The 22708-nt window shown below is 40.4% G+C and overlaps 1 protein-coding gene across 1 annotated transcript in view; it reads left to right on the forward strand.

Moving 5' to 3' along the window:
• Nucleotides 1–22708, forward strand: part of KCNQ5 (potassium voltage-gated channel subfamily Q member 5) — a 490758-nt gene that overhangs the window by 340861 nt on the left and 127189 nt on the right. The window contains exon 2 of the mRNA XM_005308869.5: nucleotides 10531–10621. Coding sequence (XP_005308926.2) covers nucleotides 10531–10621 — 91 coding nt within the window. The remainder of the gene's footprint in view (nucleotides 1–10530; nucleotides 10622–22708) is intronic.

Raw genomic sequence — 22708 nt, forward strand, 5'->3', positions numbered from 1 at the left:
GCTTCTAAAATAGGATTTTGTCACAATTTTATTTTTTTCATAACACACACAAAAACCATTTAAAGTGTCCTAGTATATGTATTTTCATGTTTTAAGGGAGTTAAGAGCCCCATCCTATAGATCTTCCATGCACAAGCTCAGTGGACTTTCCATACAGAGAGGGTGTGCAGAATCAGGTCTTTATAGTCATAGAAAGGTTAAAGAGCAAGTCATTTTAAATGAAAGTTTACAGGATAAATTTATGAGCCTTTTTCTATGGGAGAGCGCTTATGCTCTACACAACTCTTGTCAAACAATTTTAATAAATTGTCATAACCTTTGTCATATCTCATTTTCTTGCATAAACAAGTCACATTGAAACTATAAATGATGGAAAATTTAATCCACATGGCTTGCATTATCAAAACTGTTAAACTGTATTATTTTCCACCATGTCAGCAGTTGCATTATCTGTTTTAAAGAAACATTGAAAAGATTACTTTTTAAGGGAGATACCGTAGGACCTGGGTAAATATCTCCCCCCTCCCAGGTCTGTACTAGTTGATGTTTTCACTTTCAATTATTTCTGAATACCCTGGAGCTTGTTATTCCATATCATTATTATTGGAGACATTCTTTCAACTGACCTCAGAGAATTTACTAGTCAGTGATATTAGAAAGTGTAGTGGGACTCACTGGTACTGTTAAGATTCTCCCGTCATCCCTACGTTGACTGTGTACATTTGCTCCAGGATCTAATTTGGCTCCCAGCCTGAGAGCATTTTTTTTCCTATACACAAGCCAGTTGGGAGTTTAATGGTGTGCGTGTGAGGGGGGTGTATGCTTGCATCTGTGTTTGCGTGCACACTCCTGTGACTATATAAAATGAGAAATTTCAGGCCAGAAATTAAATGGAATTCCTTATGAAAAGTAATTTCCTTAAATCATATAAAAGTTAAAGCTGTTGAACTTTCTGCTGATACTGGCTAGTATTGCTTATCAAACTAGGGGTCGACTATTTGTATTTTAGCCATGTCTTCCCCACTGTTCTGTTTGCATGTCTGTCCATCTCTTACTCGTCACCTGGCATGTTCTCTGGGATATTTGTTCTGACAAATGAGCTGCTGCTCTAGCCCTGAAAATGTTCTTCTGTCTTATTCTCAGCTTCACAATATACTAAAGCCATAAACTAAAATTGCCCCCCCCCCCTTTCCTGTGGGCATCAGTCCCAAACCCAATGGCCAAATGAAAAAATAAAATAAAATGTATTAATGACATCCTTCCTTCCAGTGTTTTTATTAGCTGTGTGAAAGGGATCCTGATATGCTCATTCAGTGTAGAGGGAGAACATCCTATATGTTTAGTATGATTTAAATCTGATTTTCTTGAATCTGCTGGTTGTCCAACATCCTCACCTTTTTCAAGCTATTTGATACAGTGATCACTTACTAAGCTTCTTTTCATGAGTTTTTTAGAAAGCGTATATTGTTCTAGTCCATGACACGTCAGAGTCTGCAAGTTAGTTTGTTTTCTCTGCTTACTTTTTTTCATCTAGTCCAGATCTTTAATAAATTAACGTTCAAGGATATTCTTTTCATTGTGGAGTGCAGTGAGGACATGGTGCTTTGTATGTGTTTATTTGCTCAAGGATTGCATATGGAGAATGAATGGCTGGTTGTGTACAATGGGAGAGAGAGATTTAGGCTTCATGAATTCCATTGTGATTGATTGTATCACCTTTGCTTTAAGAATGAGGAATACTTGTGGCACCTTAGAGACTAACAAATTTATGTGGGCATAAGCTTTCGTGGGCTAAAACCCGGTAGTCCTCGTTCTTTTTGCTGATTCAGACTAACACGGCTACCACTCTGAAACTTGTCACCTTTGCTTTACTGTCTCCCATTAACCATACATTTTTTTCCAGTATTTCAAAAAGTAATTGTTAAGTTACAAAAAAGCAGATTGAGAAAGAATTATAAAATATTCTTGAGCTTGTAGGCTGCCCATCCATTTGATATCCTGGACAAGAGTTACTTTTGATTTGAAAACAACACAATGCATTAAAACTAAAAGCATTTATCTGAGAATTTTCCTTATACCCCAGTAAGATAGCTCCATGTCTACTTTAGACCCATTATATCAATTGCAGCACCAACAACTACATAAAATTAGCCATTTAGGAGATCCATTTGGTAACATCTTCTCCCAACCAGTCCCCAAAATAATAGTCACACACTCCTGAGTGCATCATTCAACAGAGCCCTTGCTAAGTAACTGTGCAACCTTTATCTTCCCTTACTGTTGTCTTGCTTATCCCTCATTACATCATGTTACCTCTGTGTACAAGGTGATAATTGGAGATGGGTTGGATGTGGCAAACTTATAGGGCCATATATTCAAACATTGTTGTCTGATCTGCTATTATACCATTTGCATGTGTAACAAAACCCACATTTGCATGCACTAAATTAGTTATTGTGTAACTAAGGAGGTACGTGCATGTGCAGTTATCCATCAGATGCCAGAAAGTGTGGGTTTTGTGCATCCAACAAATACCAAACCATATTCTAAAAGTGCCATTTGGAGGGCAAATCCTGCAAGATGCTGAGCCCCTCCTTGGAAGCACTCAGCACCCTTTGTTGACTTTGGTAGAAGCAGGTATTGGAGGCCCTCAACTCAGCACTTTGCAGGATCAGGTCCTAGGGTATCCACATTTAAAAATCTGGATCATATACAGAATTGATCTAATAATTAATAGATTCCTGGCTAGTTGGGTACTGCATACATATTACAAGGCTAGAGGGAATTAAAATATATATATTTGCAGGTGATAATTTAAGGTCTCATTTAAACCCTCAAAGAAAGGACATTCAGAATTAGGGCCAGAACTCCATTCTTCAATCCACTGGTCAAACTCTGCTCTAAGTTACTTTTGTGTATTCTCTGAACAATGGAATTAGCTCTGAATTTATACCAATGTAACTGAGACCAGAATTTAACACTTTGTTATAGCTAAGGATTGCTGGAGTTTTCAAACTTTTGTTCATCTTGCATACCACATACAATATGCGGCACCACCTAAGAAAATAGAGTGATTTAAAAATAGTTACAACCATAATTCTGAGTATCCTCACTTTTATAGGGTTTATATAAGACCCTGAATAATAATTGAACATAAACTTTGGTGATCTAATTATGTCGCTTTAACAGATATATTTTTATTGTTTCAAAAAAGAGGTAGTAAAGCTGTTTACAGATGTTTTATTTTCTGATTATTTTAATGTTAGTTCTAAATTATGCAGCGAATTAGCTTTTAAAGGTCTACACGGAGTACCCATTTCATTTATATGGTGATGTTACCTGGCTAATGTTTAAGCATATTTTTAAGTTGAGCATGGGTGGATTTACAAACCACCAATAATATGTCAAGATAAAGTAGGGAGCTCTATTGAAAATTACATAAATGCAGAATTACTGGTTCCTAATAAGCCAACACAAAAAGTTTGAGAGGTCGCTTGAACAAATATGAACACATTTGAGATTCTATTATGTTTCATAAGTTGCCCCTTTTTCCATTTAGTATGTACTTTCAGAAGAAAGGAAATAAAATGAAAGGGTCTACATGAAAACTTATTCTGCTGAAACAAAATGGAAGTGGCTGCTTTTGATAAAATACAACACTATAGCCGTGGCTGAATAATTTTACGGTAACTTGCTGCCTAAGGCATATGTTTTACTGTCTGAAAGTAAATGCATGAGAGACTAGACCATCTGTTTCCTTCAGCTTGAATCAATATATGGTCCAGATTGAACCACTAGAGGCTTAATATAATTACAGTGCATTTTGGTCTGTCTGTCCTGCACCTGCAATAGCATTCTCTAGCATAACCTCGCTATTCCAGCTCCATGTATTACAGAACACAATTCAAATACTGGCATTTGAAAGTTCCTTTTTCATCATATAAGGTGTACAAGATGATTGTGCAAGTCCTCATGCAGATCCATTATTCTGTACTTCATCCATCAATGTAAAAATGGGGTATGTCAATGCATAGTAAATGAAAACAAGTTCTTATACATTCTGATTATTGCAAGGTTCTGAATACTTCTACCTTACCTGGCCTTAAAGTGACTCTTTTGCTGTTTCCTGTTGTTGGGAACACTGCGAAGACTTCATCAGACATTCTCTCTAAGTTTCACCTAGGTAATGTATCATGGTCAGTGGAACTGGAGTCAGAGGACCCAGGTTCCCTGGAGGGACTGTTTATTGAGGGGACACCAGTGGCACAGGGAATGTAGGGACATTAGCCTGGTGGCAAGTCAGCCACATAGACAGAGCAGTGCACAGCTGAGTCAGTAGTAAAGATTGGGTTGCCAGGTGTCCAGTTTTCGACCAGACCGCCTGGTTGAAAAGGGAACCTGACGGCTCCAGTCAGCGCTGCTGACCAGGCCATTAAAAGTCCAGTCTGTGGCACAGTGGGACTAAGGCAGGCTCCCTGCCTGCCCTGGCTCCACACGGTTCCCGGAAGCAGACGGCATGTCTGGTTCCTAGGCGTAGGGGCCACTGGGGCTCCATGTGCTACCCCCACCCTGAGTGCTGGCTCCGCAGCTCCCATTGGCCAGGAACTGCGTCCAATGGGAGCTGCGGGGGCAGCACCTGTGGACGCAGGCAGCGCACAGAGCCACCTGGCCACGCCTCCGCCTAGGAGCCGGACATGCCGGCCGCTTCTGGGAGCAGCGTGAGATAAGTGTCCACCGTGAGCCCTCTCCTGCACCTAAAGCCCCTGCCCAAGCCCTGAGCTCCCTCCCGCACCCAAACTCCCTCTCAGAGCCCGCAAATGGAGATCACATCCTATTACCATAAGTCCTCAGTCCATTTTATTTTGCCTTCCCTGACGTGTCTTAGGTTTGGTCTAAGCAACTTATATTACTACATCTCTCAGGGTTGTAGAAAATCCATTTCCCTGAGTGACACAGTTATACTGACCTAACTAACTCCCGGTGTAGATCACGCTATGTCGATGGGAGGGCTTCTCTTGTCAACATAGCTACCGCCTCTTGGGGAGGTACCTACGACAGGAGAAGCCGCTGCAGCTCTTAAGTGTAGATATTACCAAAGAGTGCTATTAGCAAAGAGAACCAATGCTTCCGCAGCTCAGAGAATAGTCTTGTCAGCTGTGGGATGTAATTACAGTGGGTTCACATTTGAAATGCTTACTCAGGCAAAACTTCCATTGATATCAGTGGGAGATTTACCTAAATAAAGACAGCAAGAAGGGCATGTAGTAGATTTTTGCCTCTTGAATGTCACTCTCTGTAGGTTGAAATATATATCTGTTATTGGTTTGGGGTGGTTGTGTGGTGGCTGGAAAACTGCCTGCTGGCTGAGTGTGTGAAATGGGCTATTTTGCCCTTCTGCATGTCTAATAAAATTCTATTGCTTCTCAAATATTTGCTTTTTCTATACTTCGGAAAACAGTTTATGTGCAGGTTCCTCTTGGAATTGATCTTCAGAGTGGAATTTGTTTTCAGTGAGTGTATTAAATGCTATAAAAAGGTGTTTCCTCATATTTGATGAACAAATATGAAAAAAATCCCAGCGTGTATCATGCTTGCACACCAGGTTTTCTTAATATCAGTAAACACAGGACACAGTGTAGCAGAAGAGCAGTGAAGTGGTTAATTAAAAACGATTTTCAGTGTGAAAAGATGCATAGTGTGGCATTATTGTTTATATCCTTCATTTCTATTACTTTAGAATGCCGGTACAGCTTGTGTAGTCCAGAAAAGTCGCATACCTCTGCCTATACTCTCTAGAGTCCAAACAAACATGTATTTTCTTCCTTGGGTTTGGCTTTATTTGTAACTCAAACAACAATTAAATATATATATATATATATATAAGACTATCTGCTAAGCTTATTTTCCCAGTAGAACATCCTCTGTCCCAGGCCCTGTTTCTCTCTGCCCAGAGAGAGGCTGTAAGCCCCTTCATGCCCTGGGGGAATTGACTGAATCTTCCTGCCTGTGTAACTCAGTATTAATTGCACTGTATCTTCATGCAGGGTTAAAGCACCTGACAGCAGGATGAGTCAGCAAAATAACCCTGCATCCCTATGCAGGGTCCTTTTTCAGAGTGCAGTAATACAATGTGATTGACAAATGTTCACAGAAGAGTGGGATATCAATAGTATTGAGGATGATAACTTAGCAAAACAGTATAAGCACTAGTACGTGTAATGCCCAAATGTCTGTCATTTTAAATTATGGCTGTAGCTAGTTTATGGTTGTACGAAGTGAGCTGTTGTCTTGATGCATTTTTTTAGGGCTTGTCTACGTGATTGGGTAGTGAGCTGCACAGAAGTGTGATTCCTAAAGTGCACTAACATGTTGTGCATTGATTGGTGTGCTTCAAGCACTGTTTCAAACAGCACTATGATAAAGTGCATTAGAGAACTTTTAGTGTTCTCCAGCAGGGTTAACGTGGACCAATTAGTGCAGAGCACATTAGTGTGCTTTAGAAATCACATCCCTACAGAGCACACTGCTGCACCATGTAAACAAGTCCTTAGAGAACAGGTGTTTGCATAACAAAAAATACCTGCCTAATTAGCACGCTTAGTAGCAAAGTAAGGATCACAGAGAATAAACTTCCTCATCATTCCTGGCAGAGGTCCCTCGGGCCAATGCTGACCCTTTCATGTACCGTATGTTTTAAGGAAAACACCTGGAATATGCAAGAATTTCCTTAACTACATATGATCATTACATCTTCCTTGCATCTTGAGTAATTGATTTGTCCCTGCCTTGCACCCTCCATGCACTCTCATTGGTATAACAAAACACGTAAGCTGGGTGTCGCAGGCTGGACTGGGCCCTTTAAGAGGGAACTGGTCCAGGCCACCTGTGCCTCACTAACAGCCTCTCCAGGGGGCCTGATAGAGAGCTGTTGGTCTCTATAAAGAGCCCGAAGGGACCTGGAGATACAGGGAGGAAGCTGGGGCAGAGGCTGAGAGAGCTTCAATGAGCAGAAGGCTTCTTCAGGAGACCCTTGATCAGGGGAAAACTTTAAAGAGAAAGCTATAAATACAAAACACATAGTAAGAAGCCCGCAAGTAGGGGGACAGGGCTCTTTATGGGACCCTGAAACAACAGGGGAGCAGCAGATGGGAGGTTTTGCCTGCTGATGTCTCAGAGCCAGACTCTAAGTAGGAGAGGCCTAGGAGTGGCAGCTTGAATTATTTTGGGACTTTCAGGACAGCGTGAATTATTTGGAACTTTATTTTAATAACCCAGACCCCCAGAAGGGCTGTTTTTGTTGGACCTGTGAAAGCTTTTTGTGAGTTATTGAGGAGTCTGAGGGGAAACTGAGGCAGGGTGCAGCAGAGCCATCCCTGGTCATGAAGGGGTGCTTGGGAGGCAGCTGGCCCTGGTACATCGGTCAATCTGCAGAACTGATGTTTTTTACCAGTGCTGAACTAGTTCTGGGTATAAATAGAGGGCTTGTGTTTCTAGTCCTGTCAATCTCGTAACTCATCTAGATTCCCTTATTTGTTTTCACAGATAGGCTTAAAATCATACAATACCCAAAATGGAAACTGGTCATTTAAGAAAGTAATGCCCTAAAGGTCTTTACAGTATTTTATTTGGACCATGTTCAGGAATTGCATCTGTACTTGAGGTTTGTTGCTTTAAAGGAAAACATTTAATACAACAAATGGTCACAATTATCAATTTGCAACCAAAGATCAGAAATGAGGTGTTCAGTATAGGTGAATATAGACTAACCAGGGCCGGCTGCAGGCTTTTTGCGACCCCAAGCAGGGGGAAAAAAAAATTGCCGCCAAAGAGCCGGACGTGCTGTCCCTCTCTGTTGGCCGCCCCAAGCACCTGCTTGCTGGGCTGGTTCCTGGAGCCGGCCCTGAGACTAACATGGGGACTACAGTGCTAAGCGTAGCGGAAAAATACTCCTAATTCAGAACTACAGTTTAGCCTGTTGCCTACCAAATATCTAGTAACTGCCATCAGAGTAAAAGGGAAAAGTTGCTCCAGCAGCAACTGCGTCAGTAGCAAAGACCAGGCCCCTAGAGAAGGAGCAAAGGAGAAGTACATAGAAATGGAGAGGTAGACCACAAGAGGAAAATGAAGGTGGAAAATTGACAACAGGAAGGTGAGGCTGAGGGCAGCAGTAACAGATAAAGTGAAGGAGAAGTGCATTTCCAACAAGGGGAAGGGAAGTAAAACCAATATAGGAATGTAGAAAGCAATAGCTGGGGTATATTCATAGATATACAGTTAGGCAAATTTTGAAGCAGAGGCAGGGGACTTGATTCTCCACTCACTCACATTAGGTTTATGCAGTGAGTGTAATTCAACTGATGAGCAGACATTACAGAGATGATAGCCAGTGCCATATAAACATCTATACAGACAGATGTCTGGTAGATTTCAATGACGTTATTCCTGATTACACTGCTTGGAGGGAGAATCTGACCCTATAAATTCTACTGTGGGGCTACACAAACTACTTGAACTTTATTCTTCTGGGTTATTACATCCCCAGAACATCCAATACAACCCCATCTGTCATATGCAATGTAGTTGTAGCTGTGTCCGTCCCAGGATATTAGAGAGATAAGGTGGGTGAGGTAATATCTTGTATTGGACCAACTTCTATTGGTGAGGGGGACAGAAAGCTCGTCTCTCCCACTCAGAGAAGTTGGTCCAATGAAAGATATTACCTCACCCACCTTGTCTCTCCATGAATCATAGTTATGTTATTTATTCTGCTTCTACAGAGCCAAATCCTGACGTTCTTACTCTGTAATAATCAGACTGTATTCAGGCAAAACTCCATAGAAATTCTTCTGGAATAGGGTCTGAGTATTAACATAGTAAGGACTTCAGAATTTGACTCTTATTCAATATCTACTTAAAATGCAATACAAAATTTCATATTAGAAATACTAATACAGCATTTTGCTTAAAAATATCAATTGCAAAGAAAAATATAGCAAATTATTTTTGTGAATCAACCAGTTTATAAAAAAGTCATCTTATTGTTATACTTTGGATACATTTTGTAGAGAGTTTTCTATCTCATTAAGATCATACTGGCTCAGACATACTACATCATTAGCTTCTTATACATTAATTTGATATGACATATAACTCAATTAAACATATACTCTAACTTTTTCCTGTATCATCTGCAATAAAAAAAATCTCCAGAATATACTGCTATTCAAAATTTCATAATGTACAGTAAGCAGGGCCTGCCTGATTTGTCCACTAGAAATCCATGTCTTGGAAATGGCAATCCAAATTTCCCCTGCAATTTTGCCATCATTTTGTTATACTATTAAATGTAATAGTTTTCTTCATTGAATCTTGGTCTGTGAATACTCAGCTCTGACTTGAATAGTCAGCTTGTGGCCAAGACAGATCTTTCCTTTCTTTGAGTGGAAAAATACTTAGTGAGGATTTTGCATCAGGTTTTATTTTCTCTTTTCAAAATGTGATAATTTTTAAAATGACACCTTACAGTCATAGCATCAGGGGATGTGCCCAATTGCCATACATGGCAGTTAGACACAGAGTCTGTGACTTTGCTTTCTTTCACCTACCTTAGGTGGCAATGGAGAAGTCTTGTGGCAAACATTAAGGGATCTTTCAGATTATGGAAAAGCCTAATTGATGGTTGTTCTTCGAAACCCCTAAGACTAGTAGAGCTGTGTGAATAAATGATTTTTTTTTTTTTGGATACAGTGGCTGAACTGGAAAAAAATGTTTTGGTTAAACAAACAAAATGTTTGGTTTCGTTTGGGGGTGGTTTTTTACCTTACCAAAAATAAAAATAAAATGGAAGTAAAATTTGAAACAAAAAGTCATTTAGAATCAAAGTAGAAATATTCAGGTTCAAAAATGTTTGTCTGACTTTTTCAGAATTGTTTTTTTCGACCAAAACAATTCAGGGTCGCCCAAAGGGGGGGGGGCAAATAGGGCAATTTGCCCCAGGCCCCCGGCCCTGCAGGGGCCCCCGCGACAATATAGTATTCTATAGTATTGCAACTTTTTTTTTATGGAAGGGGCCCCCGAAATTGCTTTGCCCCAGGCCCCCTGAATCCTCTGGGCGGTCCTGAAACAATTTGGCAAATTTAACCCACATTTCTAAAATATTTTGATCAACCCAAATCTCTGGGGGGGGTTCCCATTAAAAAAAACATTTTGTCCAAAAAAAAAAAATATCGCCCAGCATTAGGCACTAGTTTAGAATGGATATATTTCCCAGATTGGAGCACCAAGAGACAGCTCATGCATATACAGTCATCTCACTGAGAAAGATTCTTGTGTTATTTCCTTTAATTCTATTACCCTTTATTGTATTACTGTTTAGAAACTTGTAAATACTATATATAATTCTACTAAAATTCCTTTGTTACTTAAGATAATATAGTGCCATTTTCTTAAATGTGCCTATTTGTGAAATGTAGAATCGATGGACATATTTATTCAGTGTTCTTAATTCTTTAATATTCTTTTCTTTTTCAGTTTTCTTCTTGTATTTGGTTGCTTGATTTTGTCAGTGTTTTCTACCATTCCTGAGCACGCAAAACTTGCCTCTCGTTGCCTCTTCATTCTGGTAAGTGAAACTTATGAATACAGGACAATTTCACAGCCATATTAAGTATGTTAAACTCCATCTCACTTTAGACAGAGTAAGGTAATTTATGCTTTAAAAACAAAATTCATCAACAAGGTAAAAGAATCAAAATAGGCCCATCATAAACAAAAAATTGACAGGATCGCCATTTCCTTTGGGACTTATTCTACATAAGGAAATGTTAACGAACACATGATTGTATCTTTTTTCTCCTCTTGAGAATTGCCATACTTCACTACTAATAGTTCTTCTGCAGGTTGGTTGATAAAGCATGAAAGACCTTTGATACTGCTGTTGTCACTTAAAGTCAGTTTGTGACAAGAGATTCTGAGCTACTACAATCTTTATACTTAAAACAAGAAATAATTTTGGTATTTTAGATACCAGTGTGTTAACCAATGTGTTAACTGTTGGTAAATACTGACTTTTTAATGGCAATTTTTCTGTAGAGTAGGGTAGCTTCATGACTTTCTCATTAAGTGCTTTTCTATTGTATTTTCCTCTTGTTTCCTTTTCCTTGTGATTTAAGTGTAGTGAATCTAATCTAGAAAACTGCTTAATATTATTATGTTTGGTAAACTGGTGCAAGCAAATAATGTTTTAATATGTCCAAATGTAAACTTATACATCTAGGGACAAAGAATATAGGCCATACTTACAAGATGGGAGACTCTATCCTGGAAAGCAATGATATTGAAAAAGATTTGGGGGTGATGGTGGATAATCAGCTGAACAGGAGCAACCAGTGCAATGCTGTGGCCAAAAGATTGAATATGTGTAATGGATGCATAAAGAGGTGACTCTGTAGAGAGGTTATTTTATCTCTGTATTTGGCACTAGTGTGACCGCTTCTGGAATGTTGGGTTCAGTTCTGGTGTCCACAGTTCACGAAGAATATTGATAAAACTGGAGAGTGTTCAGAGAAGAGCCACAGGAATGATGAAAGGATTAGAAAACAGACTCACAGAGCAAAATCTATTTTGTTTAACAAGGAGAGGGTTAAGGGGATGACTTGATCACAGTCTGTAAGAAGCTACAGGGGAGCATATAATCCATAAAATGCTCTTCAAACTAGAAGTTAAACATATAACAAGATTCAGTGGCTGGAAGCGGATGCTAGACAAATTCGGACTGGAAATAAGGTACACATTTTTTACGGTGAGGGTAATTAACTATTGGAACAACTTACCAAGGGTAGTGGAGGATTCTCCATAACTGGCAATTTTTAAATCAAGATAGGATATTTTTCTAAAAGATATGCTCTATCTTAAACAAGCATCATTTTGAGAAAATTATATGGCCTGTGTTATACAGGAGGTCAAACTAGATTATCACAATGTTCCCTTCTGGCCTCTAAACCCTTCGTGCTGAGCCAATGATAGCCAATGGGGGTACAATGGTGTTAATTTAAAAAGTCACCAGACATCACAGAGTTACCATGGATATTTTGTATTCCAAGAACACACACTGCAGCATGTTAGGTAGGCTCCACTGCATAGCGACTGTTGACGAATGTCGACTTTTTGATGGCAATGACTGTATGTGCTAATTACCGATTCTCATCATAACAATTCCTAAGTAGTTAAGGACTGGGCAGGCTAATTGATGCATGGTAATTTCCAGTGCAGTTACTTTAGTGATTTCAGATAGCATTCCGATCCTGTTCCCTTATTTACTGATTTGAGCAACACCTTTGTAATGAGTTTGTTTGGGCATCCTATAATTGATTTTGTTAATGTAACTATTCAACTACTCTTAAAAACCAGGGATCAGCAACCTTTGGCCCACGGCCCGCCAGGGTAAGCACCCTGGCGGGCTGGGCCAGTTTGTTTACCTGCCGCGTCCGCAAGTTCGGCCGATCGCGGCTCCCACTGGCTGCGGTTCACTGCTCCAGGCCAATGGGGGCGGCGGGAAGCGGCGGCCAGCACCTCCCTTGGCCCGCGCCGCTTCCCGCAGCCCCCATTGGCCTGGAACGGCGAACCACGGCCAGTGGGAGCTGTAATCGGCCGAACTTGCGGACGCGGCAGGTAAACAAACTGGCCCAGCCCGCCAGGGTGCTTACCCTGGCGGGCCGTGGGCCAAAGGTTGCCGATCCCTGCTTAAGTCAGTCTCTGTTTGCAATGAGTTCACCCTGAAATGTCACTGTAAAACACCCTTGTGGGGTCCATTTACTCTCAGCGATCTGTTTAGGTCCACTGAGATCTGTACATAAGCTTTAAGCATATAGGCCAGATCCTCACTGGTGTAAATTATCACAGCTTCACTGATTTGGACTACTGTGTGTAGCTGTCCAACCCTGCAACCCCTTCTATTGTTTGGATTTTAGAGTTTCTCTGTCTCTCGTATGATCCTGAACAATTCAGAATGTAGAAATTATGACAGCTGTATATTAGAGTGATGATCTTAATAGAAGTGGATGGATAATCTGTGAGGCATTAATACTAGTTGTAGTAGTCCGAGCCAACATTTCTATAGAATATCCCTATGTGTTTGTAGCAAGAATAGGTCCTGTGATAAGAAATTTTTACAGTTCCTGCTGTGGCTCTCTAATGGAGAATGTATAAGGTCCAGGAGCAAACTGAAACTTAAACTGGTTCATTCCTGTTTGCTGGACCACATGTTCTTTCCTTCATTTGCTGACTCGTTAGTTAAAGTTTGCAATGACATAAAAAATTGCAATGACATAAAAATAATACAACTCAACACTGTTTCAGCAATCATTTTGACTACGTAAATGCACTGATTGCGGTGTTTAGTGCCACCAATTCTCACAACCCCTTTACATGTAATGATTCACACGGTTTTTGCAAATGTTCTGCTTACACAATTTACCACAGACAGTTATATTAAATATCAAAGAACTGTTTATTTCATACTGAAGAGATACAGCATCACATATTTCTTTTCTAATAACCACAACACTCTGTGAAGCTGCCTGCTGGAATTCCATGAACAAACTGCTTCATGGACTTATTCCAGATGGGACTGAAGAGCCATCCTAATTTGCTACCATAAAACAAAACCAATAATGTTCCTCACACTCATATCTATGTTATTTGCCTTATTTTGCCTTGCTCTGGCACCTTTTTTTTTTTACTTTATTTTAGCTGCTATTAGCAAGGTGAAAGAGAAGAGGTAAATGTAGGTAATCTAGGGCTTGTCTACACTGGCAAGTTTTGTCGCCAAAAACTGCCTTTTGGCGACAAAACAGCAAGAGTGTACACACTACAATGGGACTTTTGTCGCGAAAAACGCCCAGGTTTGGTAACAAAAAACTTCCACCCCTTCGAGAGACTTGTGTCTTTTCCCCTCCCTTTATTGTCGACAAAGAGCCAGTGTAGACACTGCTGATTGTTTTGTCCACAGAACTGGCTTCCGCCAGTATCCCACAATCCCTGCCCTGATTGCTCTGCTCAGTGTTGTGATCTCTGCTGCCCTGCAGGCATGCGCCCCTCCCCTTTCCAAGCTCCGGGAAGTATCTATGTGCTGCTCCTTTTGGGGAACAAACAAAGAGCAAATCATTGGAATTCTCCTGTTCTGCCCTGCACTAGGAACACAGCAGGAGGCAGACTGCTGCTGCAGAGGGAGGGGGACAAACTGCTGTGCTGCTTTGCCACTCCTCAGCATAGAGAGCTCACAGAGCTGCTCATGATAATGCTCTGGGCAGCTGAGGGGGCTGTGGGAGAACTCTGAAAGAATCCCAAGATGCGCAGCGATACATACCCACAGTGCATTGCTCACCCTGTCGATGACATGATATGATCTGTCGAAAGAGGAAGCAAGTGTGAACACCCTTTAGCAATTTTTGTTTTGTCAACTTTTGGGTGTCGACATAAGTTTTGTCAACAAAACTTGGTAGTGTAGACAAGTCCCTAGTCTCCACCTCCTCACTACAAGGGCCAGAGATGCTGAGGGGCTTGTCTTCTTTCCCACTCCTCCTACATGGCTGGGATGGTATGACTATCTGCTAGGCAGGGGTAGGAGCAAGTCGACATCTGTCACAGACAAGAAATAGCAAGAGGAGCATTGCTATATACATTTATACACACACACTCTCTCTCTTAATTTGAGACTCCTGAAAGCAGCAGCTGGGTTGGGTGGGCTGAAGATTTAAAACATCTCCACTCACATCAAGCTTCAAAAACTTTTCAAGAGAATTGAAAATCTAAAATAAACAAGTCTCCCCAAACAGCTCTATTTACTTAACTTTCTGGAAATAATAAGCCTAAACAAAGGGAAAGAAAGCATCAGACATCTCCTTATACCTACTTATCACAATTATCCTTTAATCTCTTCTCTGCACAGTTTATGGCACTTGGATCTGACTACTGATGTATTCCACACAGACAATAGAATAAATTCTCCTCCAACATCAAAAAAGCCACAAGCAATTTAAGAATCCAACCAACACAGCAGAAAAATAATCCTTGGTGTATTACTAGTCTCCTACAAGCACAACAACTACTGGCACTGTATCAAATAGTAAAAGTTGAAGAAGTAAAACCGAGCATGGGAAGGCAAAAGTCAAATCTTTTGGGGAAGCAAGCCAAGAAGATAAATCTGGCACAGGGAATTGTTCTCTCTCATGACCAAACTCTATATATTTTAAGAAATCTTACAACACACAGCAAGATTTTGTCACCGGTATTTGTAGAGCCAGTGGTCGATTTTCTGTGTGAATGACTTTTCAGCAGAAAATGAAGTTTCCACTCTAAAGCTGGACTACATCTCCCATGATACAATGCAGTCTCCCCTCTAATTGAGCAGCGTGGTGCATCATGGGAGTCACAAAGCTGTGGGGACATCCTGGGAGATGTAGTAGCTGGGGAGGCCAACCCCTAGGGGACAACAGGGACATCAGGCACCTGAACTGCTACTACCTATGAGGCAATGTGCATTATCAGGAAATGCAATTTAATGTTTAACTTACCTGAAACTAAATGTTTTGGGTTAGTTCAACAAACCAAAATGAAATATTTCTATTCCAGAATATCAAAATGGATGGTCTAGACATTATTTTGTCCTGCCATGTGGGCAGGGGACTGGACTCGATGACCTCTCGAGGTCCATTCCAATCCTAGAATCTATGAATCTATTAATCTATAAAATGTTTTGATTGAAGATGTCATAATGAAATGTTTAATAACTTATACATCGAAATTTTGTAACGTTTCATTCTGCCAAAAATTTCAATATTTCAACTCTTATCCCAATTCTGGACAAAAACAAATGTTGAAATATCAAAATTTCTCATGCAATGGATATTCCAATTTGCACTCGGCTCTACTTAGTCACTTTCATTAGCACCTTCCTACAAAAGTAGCCCCATTCATGTCAACGAAAGGGACTGAGCAATCAGAGCAACAAAAATATTTTTTTAGAAGTTTTAGTGGAAAATAATGTTGCAAAAATTGTAAATCTGTATCTACGCCCAAAAATATATACAGGACCACTGCACTGAGTGCACCTCTGGATGAAATATCATTTGCTATAGTATAGAATTCATTACTTGTACTTATCTTCTTTCTGTGACCTGTAGTATATAACTAATACGCCAACACAAAACCATTATTAAACCATAATGTGATATTTGATCTGAATATTAAACTCTTAACTCCCATTACATTTCCTATGCATGATAAAATAAATCATCTTGTATTAGTGTTTTCATTCTATATGTACATATTGTTTGATTCTTTTGTTGTTGTTATATAAGGCAAAATCATCTCTAGCCCTAATGTGGCCATGCCAGGGCCTCATTCTGCCTCTCTGAATGGGCACAGTACTGCTACAGAGATCACAGCTGTTAGTCCCCTGTAGAATGTAGCTTCTGCCCTTTCACAGCCCTCCCCCTGAGAGCCAGTGGGCAAAAGGAGGCAGATGTTGTGGATTGTGATGTAGGCAGTCAAACCTAGTGGTCAGGGCAGTGATGGTCAGAGCAGGAGTTGGAAACCAGGAACCAGAGCTAGGGTTCAAAGCCAGAGACAGAGTCTGGTCTGAGCCAGAGTCAGTAGCCACGGGTGTGGGTACAGAAGCAGGGATCTGAAGCAAGGCAGATGGGCAGGAACTAGACACAAGACAGAGGTCTGGGACAAGACAGGGCTCAGGAGTTGGGTGGAAAGTCAGAGTCCAATGTAGTAACCAGCCCAGGATATTAACTAGTTGCTCATACAAGTTCCGGTGCCTCCTTCTGGCTTAATAGTAAGTTTGAGCCAATCAAAGAGGCTGGATATCTCCTCCAATAGTGGGTGGTGCCTCTGGTGAGCTAGGGTAAAACAGCTCAAACTCTTTGCTGCTGCCAGCGAGCTGGTAGCTTCTCTTTGAGGACTGCTTGGGGACCTGGCTTGAGACCCACAGTCCTTCACAGCAGAGAGCCAGGGCGCAACCCCCATTACACTCCTGTCACTGGAGTGGGATAGGCACAAATGGAGAAGTTCATTTACTGTAGTTCTGAAGAGTAGGTATTTACTCCACTAAAGTAAGAGCTGAGGAGGAGAGGAATTGTGAGCTGGAGTCATAATCCCTACTCAGTGTTCCTTCTGGGGTGGCACAATGATGGGCTGCCCCATATTTAGGGCTAAGCCTAAAGACGACATCTACAGTCCCTGTCTAGAAGTGCTTGCAGTCTGACTTGTGTACAGGAAGTTTTAAATGAAGATCAAATGTTAAGCATAAGGCTAAAAAAAATTCCCCATTCTTGCATGTTCACAAAGACAAGCAGCATTCCACAGGGCAAAGATAATGATGGGCAGGAGAGCCAGGAGTCTTGTGTTTGGGCTCTTGCACTAACCTGAAATTACTTTACGTAACTTCCCCTCAGCAGAGAGCCTGATAATGCTTATTAGTGAGGTAAAAAAGTCTTCTGATTTAGCAAGGCTGAAATGATGCCCAGAAATAGTACATCTGTTAAAGAGGAATGTAGGTAATTTTTCCAGGTTTGTTTTTACTAACTCTGTTTAGTTGGATATTTGGTAGATTTTTATATATAGCACATCACAAGCCTCCTTCCACATTTAAAATTCCTATAAATTTAGTTTACAGTTACAGTACAAGAAATGCTAGCTCAGGCCTGTCTTTTGCATTGTTTGTCATACCTTACCTTACAGTGATATCCATCTGGATTTTCCAGGTGGATCTGTATAAGAAATTAATTTGAATCTGTTTCTAGTGGTGTCTGTATTTTGCATTTATCACAAATGAGGTGTATTTATACATCATACAATGTTAGAATTAGAGTTCCAAATTAAGACCACAGTCCTTCAAAGACTTAGTATGTGTATAACTTTGCAAATGTGAGTAGTCCCACTAATTTTAGTGGGGATACACATGTGCTTATGTGTTTGTAAGATCAGGGCCTAAGAAAATGATTCTGTGTCCTATACACAAATTCTCCAGGCAGAAATAGCTCCACAAGAGATGAAAGGGAAGCTGGCAGATACAGGTTGTGTTTGAGGCCACCTTCTTCTCAGACCAAGGTCACTTTATGTCAGTCCTAAAGGAAAGTCAAGTAAATGCTTCTGATATTGTGGCTTATGCTATTAGATGCTAGTAGAGATTGTTTGTCTGTCATGGGAAAGTACAAAAAGGATGAGCATTGATTAAGTAATGGTAGAAGCACTGACTACAAACTATTTAAGATGGAAGAGTGGGTAAAAAGGGGAGAAGGATGGTATTACATACGAAAGATACCATTACCTCGTTTAGATTTATTGCCAGCTCAGAAGCGATGGATATTGAATGCTTATAGATCAATGTGCTAACTGATAAAGTACAAGATGGGGTTTGTTACAGGCCACCAAATCTGCCTAGAAATCAGGACGAGTGGCTCTGTTAGTATCTATAATGTGCAGAAAGAAAACATGAATTATCATGTTTCAGAGTAGCAGCCGTGTTAGTCTGTATCCGCAAAAAGTCTGTATCCATGAATTATCATGGAAGTCTTCATCCTGCGGAACATACATTTGAGATCACATGTTGTGACTAGTAAAATGTCCTTGGACTTTCTAACAGGGAAGGTATTGTACAGAACATAGGGTAATTAAATATTAAACCTGCTTCTGTCAGATAAAGATGAAATTGATCCCTGGACTAAAAATTAGTCATCTGTATACAAAAAAATTAGTCATCTGTATACAAACAAGGATGACATAAACGGGTTGAAATTCACAATTTCCTGCAGAACACAGATTCCAATATTTGCTTTTGTCCCAAATTAGAGTGAAAAGTTGAAGATTCAAAATTGCCCACAAAACAACTTTTCTGAAAAAATGTTTTAGAAATATCAAAAGGACCTTATCAAAATATTTTGTTTTGATAAGGTCAGAGCACTTCATTTAACTTTATAATATGCCAGCCAAAATAAAACACTTCAACATTATTGAAAAGAAGCATTTTGATAACTTTTTGTCAAAAATATTGAGGAAATCAACACACTTATGAAATGTTTAGATTTCAGCAAATTAGCATTTTCCAGTGCAAAAAAATGTTCCATCCGAAAATTTTCGACAAGCTTTAATCCTGATTTCATTACGGCCATTGTATGCAAATAGAATACAGGCCCCATTATTAATATAGACTTAAAAGGGCCAATTTCTCCAAACTAAAAATTAGAAGCAATGTAGAGTAGGAGAAAAAAATTTAACAGAGAAGTGTAAATGAAAATTTGGAGTTCTCTAATAGATGCCTCACAAGCCACAGTTCCTCAGTCATGATAAAAAGGCTGCTTTGGGGAAAAAACTATCAACGTGGTTAACAAGGGATGCAAAATCATCAATTAATTAATAATAATAATAAAATAAATCCATATATAGAAAATAGAAAAAAGGGGAGGTTGATGGTGCGACATCATTGATGCCAGTTGGCAAAGGGGTCTCATTGTTCTTTACAAGCAACTGCTGTCTCAGACCTGACAAACTCACCACATTTAATACACTGCTTTCATGATATTTTCCATAAAGTGTAGCATGTGAGGTCTTTACTGAAAGCTTGTAACTTATCAATACTCATAATTAAGGCTATGATTTAGTCATGGGTATTTTTAGTAAAAGTCATGGACATGGGCAATAAACAAAAATTCACGGTGCATGACCTGTCCATGACTTATACCATAAATACCACTAACTAAATTGTAGGGGGAGGGCAGTACTGCTGGGAGGAGGTGGCGGGAACGCTGTTGGCAGGGGTGCCCTGGGGGGCCCGCTGGTCGGGGGCGGCCGCACCCCAGGGAGCCTGCAGCTTAGGGTGGGGGCTGCACCCTGAGGCCAGTGGCACCAGCTACTGGGGGCAACCGAACAACGGCTGCTCCAGCTGCCCCGGGACCACTGCTCAGGCAGTCCCGAGGGTCAGCTGCATTGGCCACTGCTCGAGCAGTCCCCAGGGCCACCTGAGCAGCTTGGGCAGCCCTGGGGTCATCACCTTGGCCACTGTACAAGTCACAGAGGTCATGGAAAGTCACAGAATCTGTGACTTCTGCAACCTCTGTGACAGACACAGTCCTACTCATAATCATTGCAAGATGTGTACAGGTAATATTTAAGAAATAATGTAACTATGTTGAAAACTGTGCCTTATGGTCTTGGAGTAGAAATTGGTCACCAGGAAATCATATGTCTCAGTGATGGCCCATTCAAGTGGGAGGGAGCTGTTGCCCCTCCCTAGTTAGCTGGTGATATAGTGCAAGGTTCAATTGTCTACCCTGGTCCCATCCCAGAACACTCAATAGAAAACCATCAAAGACAACTGCAAACAATTGAAACCACTTGGAGGTAAAAAGGAAAATTACAAAGGACAGGGGATCGCTCTGTCTATGAATAAAGACAAAAGACTGATTCAGTTTATCACAGGGTGGAGAAAGACATTCTGCATCCATTTCACTCAGAAGATATCTTGCTGGGTGGGAGTGTTTCATGAATAATTGGAGAACCAGGCTCCTGTGAAGCTAGCCAGCTCTACAACAGGCTGAACTTTGGTATGGAAGGGGGGAACCTACTTTATTGGTAACTATCAATAAGTGTCAAGTATCAGAGGGGTAGCCGTGTTAGTCTGAATCTGTAAAAAGCAACAGAGGGTCCTGTGGCACCTTTGAGACTAACAGAAGTATTGGGAGCATAACCTCACTTCTTCAGATGCAAGTCTTGCATCTGAAGAAGTGAGGTTCTTACCCACGAAAGCTTATGCTCCCAATACTTCTGTTAATCTCAAAGGTGCCACAGGACCCTCTGCTTTTATCAATAAGTGTAGGCCCTAGTTACATTTTATGATTTTATTTTGTATTGTAACCATTTGTTTCCATCACTCTTGCTTGTTTCTAGTTGGAACCTCTGTTTTTTCTTAAATAAACCTTTTGTGTTGTTATAAATGCTCATAAGTGCTGTGCGTTTTACAAGAGCAGGAATTTAAGGTAAAACTGGTAAACTGGGGTACCTTGTTCCTTTGGGAGCAGAGGATCTGAGATTTCGGTGAGTAGCCAGTGTCAGGGGCTGAATATCACAGGGAATGCTTCAAAGGGACTTGGGGACTGTTGGGGTGCACCTCTTTTTAATCTGCAAGGCAAAGACAAGGCTGGCATAACCCAGAGGTGAGTGCTCAAGTGGCTGAAAAGCTGCTGGTGGTACAGAGCTAACACCCATCACGGGCAAGACTCCCTCTCACTGGAGGCAGGGGTAACAAGAGGACTTACAGTCCTGGGTACCCGGGAATCATCAGATGGCAGTGACTATAAATTATCATTAAAGAAACTCAGTTGATAAGGGGAGCTAAAGGTACCAGTAAAAAAAAAAAAAATCTATGGCCAATAAGGTTAAGGATAATAAGAATAAATTTTAAAACATATCAAAGAACAAAAGAAATCGTAACAAAAGTATTGGTCTGTTACTAAATGGAATTCATTACATTGTCAATAATGATACCTTTCTCTTTGGTAGACTTTGTCCTTTCTTTTCTTTCACGTCTCCATTCAACATAAATAGCATTTGTAAAAAGAGGGCTGAAAAAGAAAAATATCTACATCTGAATAAGAACATTTTTCTTTTGTAAATAGGAAATTGAATGTAGTTGTATTGTACATGTGTAATTAGAGATTTCTGTGTGACTAAATGGCATTCTCACTTATGTTCTATGAGCAATACAGAGTAAATTTCCACCTACTATAAGTGATCAGGGTACAACATAGATATGAAAAGGGCCCCTAAAATGCCATAAAATTTCAGGAACAATTTCTGTAAAAAGCAAAAGAGAAATCTGGGGCTACAGTTAGAGCATTTCCCAGGCAGTGAGATCTATCTGTAATTCTTCTTCTGTGAGAAATCTCTATGTATTGTATAATGTCAGGATCACTGAGGTTGTCACATTTCACTGCCTGTGGGATCACACATCATCCATGAAATTATTCCACTTGTGCCCACTGGATCTACTTAAAAGGGATTTTTTTTAATTGTTAGTTTTAAAAGGTGACACCCCCTTACCCTCCAAGGAAATATTTATATTTAAGGTGGAACCCTTGGCGGAACGCCACCAAGTCCAAGATAAGCCAGGTGACATTATTTGTACTGTTGGAATCAACCATTTGACAATAAATAGATGATAGAAACCGAACACAGTATTGACTTGGACTTGGTGGTGTTATTCACACACAAAGTAAAAAGTAATCAGACATGTTGGAGTCCTGAATACGATTCTTGGTCACACTCCTAAACACTTTCTTCACAAATCAGGAAGGAGTAGGAGTGCTGTGTGGGCAAGATGCATGTCCCTGAGAATGAAGGGGCTGTCATGTGTTACACAACAGAAAATTTTCCAGCCGATCAAGGAGTGGTTTTGAGGGAAGACTTATCCTTCTTTGTCCAGACAGATGGTGGCCATAATATGAGGATTTAAGGTGGTAATGTAAAGGGACAGAATTAGGTGGCAGAGGTAGAAATATAAGGGTTCCACCTTGGATATAAATATTGCCTTGGAGGGTAAGGGGGTGTCACCTTTTAAAACTAACAATTTAAAAAAATCCCTTTTAAGTAAAGCTGGCCAAAACTCAGGATTTCTACTTTGTAAGAAATTTTGGGTTTGTTCCAA

Source organism: Chrysemys picta, chromosome 3 (assembly GCF_011386835.1).
Source record: "Chrysemys picta bellii isolate R12L10 chromosome 3, ASM1138683v2, whole genome shotgun sequence".
Lineage (NCBI taxonomy): Eukaryota > Metazoa > Chordata > Testudines > Emydidae > Chrysemys > Chrysemys picta.